At 47.2% G+C, this 16,582-nt stretch overlaps 2 protein-coding genes across 2 annotated transcripts; one reads left to right on the top strand and one right to left on the bottom strand.

The window, feature by feature from the left end:
• Positions 1–414: 414 nt before the first annotated feature.
• Positions 415–2,381, bottom strand: LAJ45_03004 (uncharacterized protein; the record flags this gene model as incomplete). The annotated part of the gene is made up of 7 exons (XM_046112594.1): positions 415–456; positions 517–952; positions 1,038–1,166; positions 1,232–1,347; positions 1,410–1,523; positions 1,596–1,976; positions 2,127–2,381. The coding sequence occupies 7 exons, from the start codon at positions 2,379–2,381 to the stop codon at positions 415–417; spliced, it is 1,473 nt and encodes a 490-aa protein (XP_045974083.1).
• A 10,924-nt stretch (positions 2,382–13,305) lies between these two features.
• On the top strand, positions 13,306–15,690 carry LAJ45_03005 (uncharacterized protein; the record flags this gene model as incomplete). Its single annotated transcript, XM_046112595.1, has 3 exons — positions 13,306–13,329; positions 13,464–13,491; positions 13,583–15,690. The coding sequence occupies 3 exons, from the start codon at positions 13,306–13,308 to the stop codon at positions 15,688–15,690; spliced, it is 2,160 nt and encodes a 719-aa protein (XP_045974084.1).
• Positions 15,691–16,582: the final 892 nt, after the last annotated feature.

The raw sequence follows: 16,582 nt of genomic DNA on the forward strand, positions 1-16,582 counted from the left end.
TCCCGTGCCTGCACGCTCTACACCCCCCACATACTGCAGCTCCACCGCGGAATCCAAGTCCACCTCGCCTGTACAAATACTACCCCCTCCTACTACGCCCCTGTAATCGGGTAACTGCTTGAAGAGATTATTCAAACGCAGTATCCAAGAAATGGTCACCTTTATGGGATTTTGGTGGAGCTGCTCCACGATATGATAGGTTGCCGCTGTTTGTGGGGCGATAGTCCGACCTGCGGGCGGAATTAAGTAAACTGGAGGACATGGGAGTTGAAACAGCGGGTAAGTGCAATAATTCCCGCGATAGCTATCACCCTGCTATCCAAGATCTACAGGGCGTGTTGAAAGCATGTAAGGAATCCATAAAGCCCACAAAAGCGAGCATTGTATTGAATAAGTATATATAGTTTTAAACCCCTAGAATGTTTCACTGTCCACACCAGCTGCCGGCAACACAGCCTGTCGGCGGCTCAGATAATCCATCACAGCCTGATGTGAGGCGGACACAATCTCTCTCACCTTCCAAATATTCGTCAGAATGGGAGCCATGTCCTGAAACTGCTCCACCTCTGTAGGCAATCTCAAGGTCTCCCCACGCCTCAAGTAGTATAATTTACGCCCAATACACGACATGACAAGAAACATAAAGTTAGGCCCCGATTGTAGAATCCCCACCACGGCCAACTTCTTGATTGTGGCTTCGTCGTACGACACTTCGGATTTAAGGTTGCGGAGCATGGAGCGGCAGGCGGCGTGGAGCTTGCCGATGTCTGTATTCCATCTGACTGAGTCTGATGAGTTGAACCCGGGGTTCTTGGACGTCTGTAAAACGGCATATTCCAGCCGGGGGTCGGGGTGGATGGAGGAAACGCGCGTCCGGATGATACCATCAAAGCGTGGTGTCAGGCAGAGTGGTATGGGGTCTACACTAATCGAGTAATGTTCGAGGTTTCGTCTATAAGCGGATTAATAAAAGCGTAGAGGAGTAGGGAAATGGAGCTATGTGGTAGTGAGGAAGTGAGGTAGGGGAGGCTACAAACCGCTGAAGCATGAGAGATGGAAGGCTGGTGAAAGCCAAATCCAGAACAATCCAACAGATACCATCCCACACCCCTTGGCCGAGATCTTGTTGCCGAAGCAGGCCATGGGATTCAGTGATTAACGACATGCTTTGTAGTCATGAGGTGTCAGAAAGGGTGCGCTGTTATCAGGGATCGAAGAAAGATATACGCACAGTGTCTCTGTAGCTATATCAATCCAGTACTTGCAAGATAGCAGGTCCTTATCTGCTGATTCCCACTCTACCTCCAGAGGGTACGAAAGCTTCCTGCACTCAGCAACCGTCGAGACCTATGAAAGATAAGTATGAAAGATAAGACACTATACAAAGGGTCGAAGTGGGAGTCTACCACCTTTTCATATTGGGCGAGGTGAGCCGTGAGGTGTTTCGGGAACTTTGGCAAGGGGTAGTACTCTCTTAGTACATCGGGAGTGAAGCCTTTGCTTGTCAAAAGCTCCAGCAAATCCTTGTCGCGGATGTCAATAATTGAATATCGGGCTAGATTGGGTTCGTAGACACAGCCACCGTATTTGCTGACGATCTTCTTGAGCTCCCCCTCTTTGCTATTGTCTGGCTCGGACGAATCAGTCATGTATTCTGAATCTGAGCCTAATTCTTCCATGTCATCGTAATCATCTAAGGTTTCCTCGTCCGATGCTTCGTTCTGTTCTTCGTCTGATGACTCAAACTCGCTATAGTCGTCAAAGGTTACATTGTTCAATAATTTCCTAGGTCCATTGATCGGTTGTTTGTTCGGTCCCCCGCCCGGCAGTCCTCCAACGCTCACGTTAGCGTCAGTAGCGACGATCGTTCCATAATTGTCGCCGGCGACGTGAAGGCTGACTGTGCTACGTGCACGTATGGGTTTGTTTCCCCTGCGTAGGAAGCCTTTAGCTCTGGCACGGTCAGAGCGGCGGTCCTTCAGCTCGATAATACCATCAGTTAATCAAACAGACACCCAATTGTTGGCTAACGAGTCGGAGTAAACACAAGGGAGAAGAGGAAGATAAAGAACAGCCGCCATAAGCACCCTGGGGCCTCAGTGGAGTGAACAAACATTGATACGCACCTTGGATGAGGAGTAGCCTTGAAGGAGCGTTGCAGCACGGGACGCAGCACTCTCGTCAGGTTGATTTGCTCTTTGCCGTAGCTGGCGTTGCCAGGCACTGAGGACCACCTCGGAGTTCAGTTGAGCGGGCCCGATGCAGGCCTGGCAGAATCGCAGATACTTCAAGATGTCCCAATCCGCATGCTGCACTCGGTCGAAGTATGAAAGATAATCTGTAGGATTGGGGGTTTTGTGGGTCCGGATCATTTCGGCCATGACGAGAGTTTGTAGAGTAGAAGATGTGTACGATTTAAGCGAGGACGGGGGTGAAAGCCTGTTAATATATACGTGAAGGCTGGGCGCCAAGGGCTGAAGGAGGGATGATAAGGTTCTGCACGCTCAAGTTTGGTACCTTTTGCCGCGATTTTTGAGGTGAGTCACAATTGACACGGATCAAGACCAAGGTGCTGCAGGTGGCCGCGGGCAAATCCAACTACCGTGAAGTAGCTTGGGCGTGACTACGTGTATGGGAGAATACACGTATTCACCTCAATCGGGCATAACATTCAAATCTTGGGACTTCCTATGAAAACAGGCGGCTCTATCACAAGCGCCAATGAATTTTGTGATTCTTGTTGATCTATTGCCCAATTGAGCTGCATCGTTCTAGATCGATGTCTCGAGCCTGAACTCCTGCTGCTGCTGTGGTTACTGTTTTCGGAGATATCTCGTGAAGGAGAGGAAAGAACCGAGAAGGTGAGGAATGTGTTGATGAGTAGAAAGAAAGGAGAAGGTGTGCGATCAAGTAGCTCTTTCCTTATACTGACAAGTTAGAGGACAAACTGTTTCTAATATAAAAGTATAGGTTGTTTGGAACAACGTCCAAAGAACACAATGAAACGTTCAACAATGCAATTGTTGACAACATCCACCGGAATGACTGGCCACAACACATTTACAACTTCCAAGTAAATACATCCTACGTGCGCTGATTTCAAAACCTCGTTATTTTAACTTTTAACACGATCAATGTGACGCAGTGCCAAGGAAGAAAGGTGTGGGGTCAGGGTTAAATTAGGCTGGCTCGCTTATCGAATCGGACCTTTGTTTCGGGGTTCGTGGGTGTGCGGCTCGGCCCGCACCGAAACCCGTTGAAATTAGCGTCTTCGCCGCAGTACTACATCAGAATCCGATAAGACAAATACGATTCTGATGACCTACTCTCAACACCCGACATATGCACGCAAACAGAGACACTGACACCACAATACAAGCACCCCGCGAATACCAAGTAGCGTATAGACGCCCACCTTGGGATATACGCCAAGAACACGCCCACCAGCAAACGAGTCCGACAAACCAGCAGCAAATCCATCAAAGGTGCAAACACTACATGCATGTAAGTACCTACTTACCGGCCAGTTCAAACGCATAGACATATGTTGCATTCATCTGTACTCCGCCTCGCACCTGGACCTCAAGCTTACCCCACCTCCTTCCTACCATCCATACATTACAACCACCAACTTCAAGCCTATTAATGAATTAAACAAAAAAAACTTCAAGCCTACCAAAACCACACCAACCCCAGTGCCGCGGTTCCCAGCGCCCCCTCCGCTTACTGCTTGCCACTAGGTCCATCAGAGCGACCGCGGCCTTATACCCTCCACCTATCTCTACTTCTACCCCCTCCGCCTCGCAATCTCACGGTATTTTATAGGTGACCCCGCATTATCAAGAGACTCCCCCGGTTCCTCCTCTCGCAGAGTCGGTATAGGCCGTGGAGCTGCCACTTCCCCTCTCCGACACGAGACCGGGAGAACACTGGCCGGGAACTGTTGATCTACGCACCACTACCGCCGCCGGCGCACGCGCGCGGCTGCATCATCCTTGTCGCGCTGTATGGCTCTGTGGGCAAACTCAGCTGTGTAGTATTTGGTATGTTTTGCTCTCGACGCACCTCAAGGGCGTGCTCTCCGGTGGGCCTTATGACATAGGGGGATGAGTGATTAATGATAGATATGAGTTTTTTTTTTTTGTTTAATTCATTAATTGCATGCAACCTTACAGTTATGGCAATAGCCCCTGAACTACCCGCTCTCTTCCGCCTCCTCTCACGTTTGGCTGACATGATAGATATTGGTGTTAGAGATGTTGCGCGAAGAAAATATGTGCAAAGCGGGCCATTTAGACAAATCAAAAGCTTTGCGTATCGTTGAACGCAACGCAGAAGACAGAGATCGAGAGATTAAGATTAGAAACCAGGTCGAACTCAACACAATCATTCCGGAGTGATCGGTCGATCTTGGTTTTTGCTTAGCTTTTATGCGCCAAGTTTTGTTTTGGAGAGCGTATCAAGGACGTGAAGCTCAGTTACCCCAATACCGGAATTGAAGGGTTCACATGCGTTAATAGATAACCAATGAGGCACGGTATCAATTAATCCATCGATCGCGTCAGGGAATCTCACTCGCACCCTCACCAATCCCCGTTTCATGTATTATCACTCGCCGCCACCTCATGGATGGTCACTCGATTGATGGATGACTAACAACTTTCATAAGTCGTCACTCGGGGCATCGCTGGTCACTCGGCTTTTTAAAATGATTTTGGTCTTCCGAGGAGAGGGGGGGAGGGAGGGAGTTGTGCCTGGTTACATATACAAGTGGTTCTTATCGGTCATCGAAATCGAGAAGATTCGTTTGCGTGGAGGTTTTGTGGTGGGGTGATCGGTGGGCGGCGGTGTCCTTCTTGGCTCACATTCATTGTAGCTAGGTATAGTACAGGGAGTGATGCTTTTGTTAGGTGGAGAATTGATTGCGTGATTGACTATCTGGTGCATGGGCTATTGAATGTGTAGTGCAATGGCAACCAGGCATTAAGGTATTTTCTCAACTCCTCGATGGATCAATCGACTGGTCCACTTGCATATGACATCACTTCGGTCTACATTCCATAAGTTGCAAACCTCCGGATACGTATGCTGGCTGGGAAGGATTTGCGGTTCATTTATTTAATATTACTTCTCCTACTCAACACAGCCAGGGAGACCTTTGGGAGGCCTTGCAGGAGTTATTTCAGTCATTTGTATTGATGATGTTCTGAGGTCTGATCCGCAGACCTCTATACTTCATACTCACTGGGTTATGCTGACAGCGTGTGGTTACTTAGTTGTGGCCACCATTACTAGCTACATTACAGTCTCTCAGGACTAGCCTACTGCGAGTCCCATGTTATACCTTACAGGCCTGCTCAAAAACACTAACATTGTCATTGCTAAAAACTTAGAACACTACACCAGAAAGAATCCGGACTATACTAAATGGTCACAACCGCACTTACGATCTCTATCCTACAGTTAGCCCTCCTCTTACCGCCGCCGGTTGCACGTAAGGAAAAGACATTTATGTTCTCCGCCGCTCCGACCACTATGACAGGCATACTTTCCCTTGAAGCATCTCCGCCGAGAGCTTGGCATGCATATATACAGAATACGACTGGAGTTATCTACAGATTCCCAAGGCTGCATGCTATACTACGTTTGGCCTAGGCTTTACCCTACAGGGTAGATCTTGCTGATTTTCATCTCTAGCCCTGGCAAATACGCGAGTAACCCGAGGCAGTTAATATTGGGGAAAGTATGGCGGTCTTCACCTTCACCACGTACCTGTCACTGGGGCGGGTGTTGATTGGTTGGAACCCGGTGAGGAAAACCAGCTCATGAGGCGCAAAGGCCGCCTCAAAAGTCTTCCCGTGGCCGGAGAGTCAAGTTAGGCGTCCACACACAGATTTTCACCCAGCACCCAAGTTCACTTATGTAGACAGCGATAGACTCTACCCTACTGTAGCGCGGCCGGCCGTCAAAGCTCGGCACCAATTACATCAAAGGTCAGCTGAGTTTGTGATACGAGCTGCTCGAATCGACACCACGATCGAGTGGCAAGGCTGCCCATCTTACGTCCAAACATCAACAGATCTCGGATCGTTTTAACGGAACCGCGAGATCGAGGGCGCATCGACCCTAACTCTACGTCGACCCTAACCCTGATATCGTCGTTTGCCTGCGAAGACCAAGGAGGGAGGTGCCACGAGCATTCATTTGAGGTTGAGAGTTGTTGGTGTGCACTTAGTGATTATCCCTTAAGCCGTCAGACCGAATTGAAAAGACAGCTGTTAACCACATTCAGTAAGCATTGGGGGACATCTAGTACGATCTGCCATGTATTTGATAAGCAGCTGGCGTGACGGTATGACTGAGACCAACGTTCGATCTATCATCTTTACTGAATGTGGTTAACAGCTGCCTTTCCAATTCGGCCTGACGACTTAAGGGATATGAGGCTTTTTGGGACGCCGTTCTTTCTAGAGATCCCCTTCTGAACCCCCGTCCCTATGGTCATACAGCAAGTTGGAGCGGAAACTACATACATATTCATAAATACGAGATTCACAACCGGTGGAGTTATATATATATATATTGCCTATGGATGGAAGAGGAGAGGAGAGAGACAATCAAAGCCCATTACTATATACATTTACAATCACCTTTGTTTCTCTCTTGATATGTACTCCAGTGTCCCATGTCCGGCCTGGTTCCCTTCCTAATGCAGACCAACTGGCACATGACCGTGTCCTGTTTCTGCCGATGTCCCCTACCTCCAACGATTTGTATTTGCTTACCTTCTCCAAGAAGACGGGTGGCCAAAAATCATTATAAAAATCTGTGGGAATGCAACCTCATGAAACACTTAACTGTAGCAGGAGAGTGTAAGATATGAATTCCAGGGTATGTGTCTGCAAAGAATAATGAATTACTAATCGATCATTCCCCGGTAAATGATGGTATATGCAGCAGCTCAACTCATTTCGGGAGTTCTAGTTTAAGCTTTGGTCTTGGGTTTAGATGGTTCCATCCGTGTGTCCACCTACCTGTAGTAATGAGCAATATTACACTCAGATTTCTGATGTGTATTCTTGCCTCTTATTATTCCACCAATTATAGTTTTCCTTCCCAGCTTGCTCTACCTATATGTAATCATTCAGTAACACCAAGGCTTCTGATAGAAGCCTTGGGAATTAAAACCGGGGTGCACCAGGTTGTAGCTACTCGCCACGTTGGTTTGGGGGGGAGATTAGTAATTATTTGCCGGGATATGCAGGGAGATCATTAATTCCAGGCAGGATGAGCCGACTCAGCACGGTAGAGATAAGAGTATCGGTTATTGGTCGAATAGACTTGTCGGCCACCCAGTCTGATCCCGATTCCAACTCTGATTCTGACGCGCGATCCGCATACCACTGTGTAACAGTACCTGTATCGTGGGAGATGTTTTCTTCTACCGACAGAGAACCATCATCCTTGTAATTTTGTCCCAGACACGGCGGGTATCAGGTAGTAAGAGATGGGGGGGGTGTCTCGAGGAATAATGTTACTAGGCAAGATGTCAGTAGAGATAGTAAGAAGAACGGAGAGTGGCGTACACTGTAGTAGATCTCCATTTCGCTAAGATCCGTTTCATGGCGGGTATTGTGTGGTGCATGTTCTTGGTGGCGGGCGTGTAGGGATTTGCGACTGGAGATGGGAAAAAAAGCTTTGGATCTACTCTCTGCCCACGTACCAATATGTCCCTACTCCACCAACCCAACCCTCTACCCGGCCGGAATAAAAAAGATAAAAAAATAAAAAAAATAAGAGAGAGTGAGAGTGAGAGAGAGTGAGAGAGAGAGAGAGGGAAAAAAAAGAAAAAAAGAAAAAGGACTACCATCCTCACTACCGTAGCTGCTTAACTTACTCTAAAGACTCTCCCAGGCGGTCGTTATAGCGTTCTCTCCCCTTCCGCCGCGAAACTAGTTGTTTCCGCTACCACCGGCTAGCTTCTTACTCTTCCGTCCAGACACCCCTTCACCGCCTACGAAGGAAATGTCCGATGGCCGGATGAAGAATATCGAACATACTCACAACCAGACAGGATCCAACAACAGATCCATCCATCTCTCCAGCAGGGCGGGGGCTACAGTTCAGGTATCAGTATAGCTGACCGCCGAAGACTCTAATGTCCGCCGCTACAGGGCCCAACATATCTGAGCACCACTGCAGCCCCCGGCGCAGTTCCCCCGCACTCACCTGGCATCGCAGCTCTTGAACATGGGGATGACATTTCTGCTTGTCCGGGAATAAGGGTGTCAAATGTATGTAGGTGAAGTTGCTATGGTTTATTGGTCTACCGATTTACATACCGGGGACGTCCTGTTCGTCGAGTGCACTATAGCCAAGGCTTGTGATGGGAGATGCAGGACGGCCTAGATAGATGGTATGAAGTACCCAGTGAATATCTGCTACTGAAGACAGGTATATCAGAACTTCAAATATATGGCCACTATGAAAGTGCATTTCGACATATATCCTTCCATGAATTTATCAGGTCTGTATTTATTACCGATAGGCAGCTGGCCTTAGAAGGTGATGATGACGTTGCAGGTGGTATTATGACACGAGAATGATGGGAGTCATGTCGACTATTGATAGAACCCTAAACGTACGTTGCCGTGTTCTAAATAGAAACGGGGAAATGTGAAGCTTTCTGGCTGGTGGTAACCGCGCTGGGATTTGTGCGTGAATATAAGAGGGCGTTCGCACTTTATGGGGCGTGTGGGGTAGGGAGCTAAACCTGCTCAAAGGAATATTAACCAACCAGGTCGGGCTCACTACGACATTGTTAATATATCCAAATGTGCAAGGTATTGATGAACAAATGTGGTATATACCTATCCCGAAATGCGTACAAGGCAGAGATATCGATTTACTCATATCTTCCTGACGTTTTTGAACTGGGCCACTATTGCATACACCAAAAATCATCAGCTTGGCGCATTTTTGTATGGTATGCAATATTGGCCGCGTCCACAAACGAGTACAAGACCCCTCTCGCTAGGTACATTTGTATATGCTGTCTAGGTTCGTAAAGAAGGTATGCTGTTCCGAGACAGCCAGCAAGAGAAAACAATCAGATCACATGTAGTTTATAGAATTTGGCAAATATAATTTTCCAATACTGTAAGTCTGGGGGAATGGTGGGATACGGACTCAACAAGGCTGGAATTTTCCCAGCTCCTTCGGGGCAACTTTCCCCGAGCGCAGTTTCAGCACAGCTTGGTTAATGTCACTGCCGATGTGATGCGGTATTATGTAGTACCAGGACACTCATTAGAGAGTTTTAGCTATATAGCTATATGAGCTGAATAGAAAGTCGAGTACTTGGATAGAAACCCCTACACCTCTTATTGACTAAATCCTGCAGATCCTTGCCTAAAACAGCTAGAAACTCTCTATTATCGGGAATCTCTTGGGCCACCGCTCGGGTTTTTCAGTGTTACTACAGGAGTTCTAAAAGTCACTCCACATAGATCTCTTTGTGCAAGGATATATTGTTAGGGACCTTAGTGTTGAACAGAACGTTTTATAAATCGAATTGCGGAAGGATAACTAGGAAATCTGGTGTGAGCTTTTCACATCGGGCGGTGAAAACAGCTCGGGCCAACTTGACTAGCGAGGATAGAGTAGATACTCGTGGCTGCTCGAGGGCTTGGCCCGAGAACTCGAGTTAACTCGTCTCGTAGCAAATGCCAAGCGTCACGTTGGTGACCAATGCGAGTCAGAAACGTTGTTGGCCGGCTGTTGTGTTCACTCTCTGTTTCTTTTCTTCTCAACGACGATTCGAGACGAAAATACGTAGAATGAATAAAACTTCTATTTAGAAAACCGAGAACAAGCAGGATGATATATTATGGGTGATGAACAGAAAGATAGCAAGCTACAGTAGTTATACGGCCCTTTTCACTTCGGACACCTTTACAAAGGGATTGTCCTTTTCTGCGCTGACTAATGTATGACAAATCGCTTAGCAACAAATGTGCCCAACAACGTCACCCCAATTAAGGATATGTTGGACGCGAAGCGAATAGTTTCATCCTCCATCACTCATCATCATGCGTTCATCTTTAACTCTATCGAGCCCACACTGTTCGCTCTAGAATCTGGTTAGCAGAATCAACTCTCTTAAGATCTCGTGGATATTCTATTCGAGCGAGATTGCACCTTAGCTAATCGATGGAGACTGACGACACTGCAGCCCGGATTCAAATTTAAAACTCCGTACATATGCACCTACTCCGGGAACGAGGAACTCGCCTACATGACCACTACCTGGCCAGCGTGCGTCGATCCAGGGCGGGGGAACCCTGCCTGAAGAAGCTTACTTTAATGTACGGTGTCGGACAGCCAAAACCAGCCGGCCAGAGCAACCACCGACTCCCCTTCGCCCCATCGACTTTCAACAACGCAACACTTGTCCAAAAATAATGTTCTTTTGTAAAATGGGTCTAATCATGGTTGTAAACATCCCCATAAAATTGGATTTAAAATAATTAAGAACTGGCTGCACTATGACCTCTCAAACATTTGGTGCAATCTGCCCGAAAAAAACATAGGTGTGAAATAATAACTTTATGCCAAGGCGGCCACATTAATTGGGATAATTCTTACCCTATTGGGATGATTAGATGATTATTATTAACCGATTAGGACTAGTTTCTGGCTTGAAAAGAACATGGGGGTTGATTTTGACTGTCCGGCGCTGTACTCGTTTACTACGAAAGAACTGGAAAATGCAAGTGACGGAAACAGGGATAGTTTGTATGAGAGACCACCACCACTCCATACAAAGGATCCTTGCCCTGAGCAACTGCATTTTCTGGTTCTTTTCGTGGTAAACGAGTATATACACTAGCACTCCAGTGCGATGTGATAGGTGCATACATACCCTATTTCACCATATGGCAACGCAAACCTAATCCTAGCGGCAATCTGCATCTTGGGGAGGAGCTTCACTTGATCCACGGCTCAATCCACAGCAAATAGCGTGAATTCGGATGGCTTACGCCTTGAACTGCCCTGTAGCTTTTAGAAGAGATTTTTCTCTACTCTAAAGATTTATGCGGTAGTGAGACCTGGTTGCTGCGCATACAGGCACAGGGTAACTGCATTTTTAGACCCTTTAGCAGTCCTTCTTCGCGAATGTTTGACTGAAATCCTATCCATAAGCGACCTAACGAGAGCTCCAGAGGTGGCACATAGTCCGATCGGTTCCGCATCAATCAAAAAAAAATAAAGAGCCCCGGAGTAGCAAAAAGTTACTCTCGTCCAACATAGCGAGCTTAGAATTTTTCACATTGAGTCTACAAGCTCTCAATATCGTTAGTGAATTGGGGTACTTAATGGTTATGTGGCCAGGTCTGCTCGGACGCTATGTAAGTTATTGGTGTTTATCTGCATTAATTCTAATCTGGCCTGCTTCGGGTCAAGGGTCAAGGGTTGGCTGGAGCGCTTATGCACACCACCTAGAGTACAGTTCGTGGCGGATGCGTGGTGACTCTCATCTAATTCGTGGGTACTCATATGATACATGTGCTGATAATACATCAGCTTTCGGCAATCAAGACAACAAGGGGTTCGGGTCCGAACATATTATGGAGGAGGTGGGTTGGGAAAAGGCCCTGTGGTGTGCGCTGCAGATAAAGTTGGTATGGCAAAACCTGGAATTCGTAACAATCGCACAATATCCTACCTAATAGTTTACATGATTGATTGCATCTCTAGTTTTATATACTTTATATTCGCGTGTATAGTCTCTGCGTGTAGATCCTTATTTTCTCAGGCACCGCCGCCTCGACAATCCTTGGCAATGGTTTTAAAGAAATTAACTATCATCGGTGTACCTACGGATTGCGATACTATGGTCTGCATAAGCACCTTGCCTTACCAGTAAATGCCACGCTGACCGTGATCGATCCTGTGATCTTTGACATTGAAATTTCCAGGGAATCCTTTTCTCGAGTACGAGAGTTCCCAATACATACATAGGCCCACGTATCTCAAACCTCCGGGCCAGCTCTATGTCCACATCTCATGGGCTGACCGTGTGTGCTCTAAATGATCTCATTGGAGATCTCACCACCAGCGGGGAAACTGCCACTCTCTTGACTGCAGTCTATTCTCCCACATTATTCCTTTCCAATCAGAGGGGGCCTAGAATCCATGTAGGGTTCGGTTTACCAACTATATGCCGTACTACTGGTATAATGGAGTTACTAGTGTTACTGATAGCTTTATGATAGAGGGCGGCCTCGTAGTGTGACACCGTCAATCCCTACCCGCACACAGATGTGAAAGAAAGTCCAACATGCATATCATATGAAGTGCATCAATATAACCTTCACACACACTCCTAATACCTGAAGTTATCGAAGATAGCTTGCCTGTCGCTATGAGCAAATGAACTCAGCCACCTGTAAACGCTAGGCTTTGTCATTGTTCCACGAAATCTTATGGTGTAGGCAGTCTGAGGGGTTTAACTGTTGATTTACTAGATCTTCATGCGCTGTGCTGCGCATGGGCGAAACACCTTCCAGTATATTTAACCGATTCGTCAAGTCCAGCTAACTTCATTTTTCACCCCGCTCCAGAGTAGATCACCTCCGCTCCATGCTCCTCATACTCATTGGACTAAACAAAGGTCGCTGTTGGCCTGTTGATTACCCCCGAGAAAAAGCAATCAATTCCGAACCTACCACGGAGTAGGCCATTTGCGCACGCTCCACACGCGCTGTCAGGAAACCCCAACGACTGGTGACAAGTCTGATCTTGTTGTCACATCAAACTCTGCGCACATAGGAATCTGCCACCATCATCTGACTCTGGGTTTCTAGCAAACGAACCGCGAGGAGAAGTGCGATAACAAACCAGACCGGGCTGGAATATAGCCATATCACTCGCTTGGGGCGGTGGAGATTGGGCTTGTCCTGCGCTTGTGTTTGAGGCTCACCGTTGATATAGGAGCTCATTGACCCTCTCGGCCGCCGGGACATTAACAACTCCCCATGCATGCAAGGACAAAACTACTACTAATAGAGACTTCTCAGCCTGATCAACCATCGACCGATCTTCAAGAGAGACAGACAAGCCCTGGTCGGAGATAGCCAATATCGAGCTTTACCGCATTTAACTTCACCAGTTGTGCGAGCATACTGGTCAGGCAATGGTGTGATATAATAGCTCACTGAAACCCTTCTGAGGTCCGAAAGCATTGCCCAGTCGGCAATCCACCAAAAGATCATTGGATGTTATTAAAGTGAGTGATCAGACATGCCAGGGTACCTAGAATTACAAGTAAAGATTAGGCTCCCCGGCTTCAATGAATTATTTTATTTACCCTGAACTAGAAATACGAAAGCCACCTAAACCCGAAGAAAGCCATATATATACATCAGTGTCAATATCCTTTGTATGAACTAGACTCTTAGAGTCGGAGCTCAGATATTCTTATTTCGGGTAAGAGCATAGCCTGGCTCCTTTCATTTACCTCTCCTTTGATTTCTTCCATACTTGACTAAGTCTAACGGATAAATTTTATTCAACTTAGAAAGAGCAAACCTCAATCCAGTCACGCCTTTACTTATTTCAAGAATCGTTGTGGCCCACCTAAAACGAGGTCTCAGAAGTCTTGGTCCCAACTCAATGACGTTCAAGCTTCTACTATTCGTGTTGGCCGCATGCGTTCTCGCCGCCCCTGTCCCACCACTTACTGTTGTCCCAATATCCCCCAAAATTATTGCCCCTACAATTGTTGCATGGACCGACGAGCCCAAAAGTCGCGGAACACTCAGTATTATCAGCACATGTTGCGTTACCCTTGGCCTATGTGTTTGGACTGCTATCCACCCGGATATCCTGGTGAACGGTAGTAATAAAAAACGTTTGAAACAAAAGCTTCGTATGTCCATTAAGGCACTCATGATGCCAGAGGATATCCTGACCGCGGCACGGATCCAGTGGGACCACGCGCGACAGCTTCACCGGGCATTGGTTGCGGTTGACTATATTATGGAAGAAAACAAAAAGAAAGAGAAAGAGTCGATGGCGAACGACTCAACTGCACCCAAGCACACGACAGAACAGCAATCGTCACCTCGCAACTCGATAGACCCGGAAAAGCCCCAGCGCTCACCAGATTCAGAGTATTCAGAAAAACCACCACTACCAGAGGAGGAAAAAACACCACCGGAGATCACACCAGTAGAGACGGCGCTCCCAAGGACATCTACACATGGTTTACTATCACGAGCAAAAACAAAAAAGGGAGGAAAGAAAGAAAAGGACACCACACAAAACCTCGAAGAGGACTTCGAGAACTTTCTTACGATGCGGGTGGCTTATTTCGTTGTCATGGGCGGTTTTGTGAACAAATATGGTAAAACGGTCACATGCGAAGAGTTCTGGCGGGCCTTTGTGCGGGACCCCGAAGGTGTGAAACGAAAAGTCAGCTTCAAGGAAATTGTGGATAAGGGAAATGCGAGTATGCTCGCGAAGCTCATCGTGTCTTTCCAAGCCATCTGGTTCCTAATACAACTGATTGGCCGCCGCATCGCCCGCGCACCCATGGCGCTCCTTGAGCTTCATGTGGCTATCCATATTATCAGTGCCGCGGGAATATATGTGTTTTGGTGGAACAAATCCCTGGATGTGAATGAACCCATCGTGCTTGACGTTACCTATGTCCCATCCTACAAACCCGAGGATGAGAACGACCAGAATGATTTTGCACCATGGTGGATGATGCCCACTTTAGATACACACCCCGATCAGAGTTCTATAAGGCGTACCATACGGGGCTGGATATTTCCCCCTAACAAGGGAGAGATTGGTTTTCAGAATTATTTACGGGAGAGAGCCTCAGCGCAAATTAAAGAGATAAGGGATTTCAACGTGAATGCGCCCCCTCAGGGCCGGACGGTAGTTGAAAGATGTCTTCATTGCGCAAATGGCGAGAAGAGCTCGGTACATTCTAACCTTAAGCCCACCGGGGCGGGGAGTCGATACGGCGAGATTCGCAAAGCGGTTCTCGAGGTAATGCCCTGGTTGGGTCCTGAGGGCACCGTGGGATCTAAGTTCGTTAAACTCCTAGACCTCATTGAAAGCAAGAAAAAAAAGAAGCGAAGCAAAAAGGAGGGAAGAAAAGCAGATGAGGAGAAAGGCGCGGATAGTAAGGGCGCTCCCAAGGTGACGGAAGAGGAGAAGAAGAGCGAGAAAAAGGATGAGAAGAACGGGGAGAAGAAGGGGGAGAAGAAAGTGGAGAAGGTGGCAATGACCAGTCGTGCAAGACGAGAGGTTAACATGAGAAGCATCTCTACCTGTCTCTTCTATCTCTGCTACGCAGGCCTTCATTCCACGTCCTGGAACGATTATTTTCCTTCCGACGTTGAGAAATGGATATGGAGGGGATCGTGTTTGGTGATTGGGATCGTACCAGCCCTACTCTTGCTTTTTTACGTTATAGTGATCATAATCCAGGAATATGATCATGACCCGGAGGCATTACGCAAGAGTCAGGTAGCGATGGGAATTATACTGGGAACGGTTTATATTGTGGCCGCTGGGGCTTTGTTGGTCGAGGCCTTTATTAGTTTGCGCAAGGCTGATTCGGGGATTTATAAAAAGGTACCTGTGTCGGCATATCTACCGCATCTTTAGCATTTTCATTTCAGATGTATGTTAAGCGAGATACGAATTTCTTTTACGTTTGTTTTCTATCATGTACCACAGTCTCCTGCCAATTGAACTTTCCCTACGTTTTTAATGTCTATAATACTTGATTGAATGGTCACTAGCCGTACTGTGGGGGCCAATCCCCTCTATTCAACCAATTATGGCACGTGAGATAAAAATAAACCCACTGAAACATGTGCTAGAGATCAAGGTGTGGATGCTCGGTGATGCTGGCCGGAACAGTAGGTCTTGCCACCGACCGAACAAATCGAGTGATGATTTATGCTCCGGGCCAAGAACCAGAGTAGTGCCAAGACATGATGAACCTGGAATAGCGTGGCGCGGAGGGGAGTTGTTCCCCCGCCTGTAGGATTGAATTCGCTCAGACAAAAAGGTAAGTAGTTGATTGAAAGTTTATTGGCTGCCAGATCACTGGCTACATTTCTTTGGGTGGCTTCAATCCGGTAGCGCGAGTAGAGTAGGTATTTCATGCCAGACTATCACTTGTTCTGTAATTCGGTAGAGCTTTTATGTGAATATGGTGGGTGTAGGTACATTCTACAACATTGGTTTGAATGGAACGGGGGGTGGTAGTTGGCGCATATTCACCCGACGAGCCTGATCTAGGATAGGCTAAGATACTAATGTTCTCGTCTCCAAGGAATTCTTGAGGCTAGCGAGTTATATCTCGTTGATTGTGATAGATGTCGCAGGGGGGTTTATAGCTGTCGGTGTAAGTACTGGGATGTTTGGTTTCCGAGAGTTACCTCTGATCGCCGTATCTAGTTTCCTACGTTTTCTTTAGAGATGGGGAATCTGGAAAGATAGCGAGAATGTACCTTACCGTCGAAACGCATACAATTTTGAGCCTTATTCA

Source organism: Morchella importuna (assembly GCF_003444635.1).
Source record: "Morchella importuna strain M04M26 chromosome Unknown Morimp01GS006, whole genome shotgun sequence".
NCBI classification, from domain to species: domain Eukaryota; kingdom Fungi; phylum Ascomycota; class Pezizomycetes; order Pezizales; family Morchellaceae; genus Morchella; species Morchella importuna.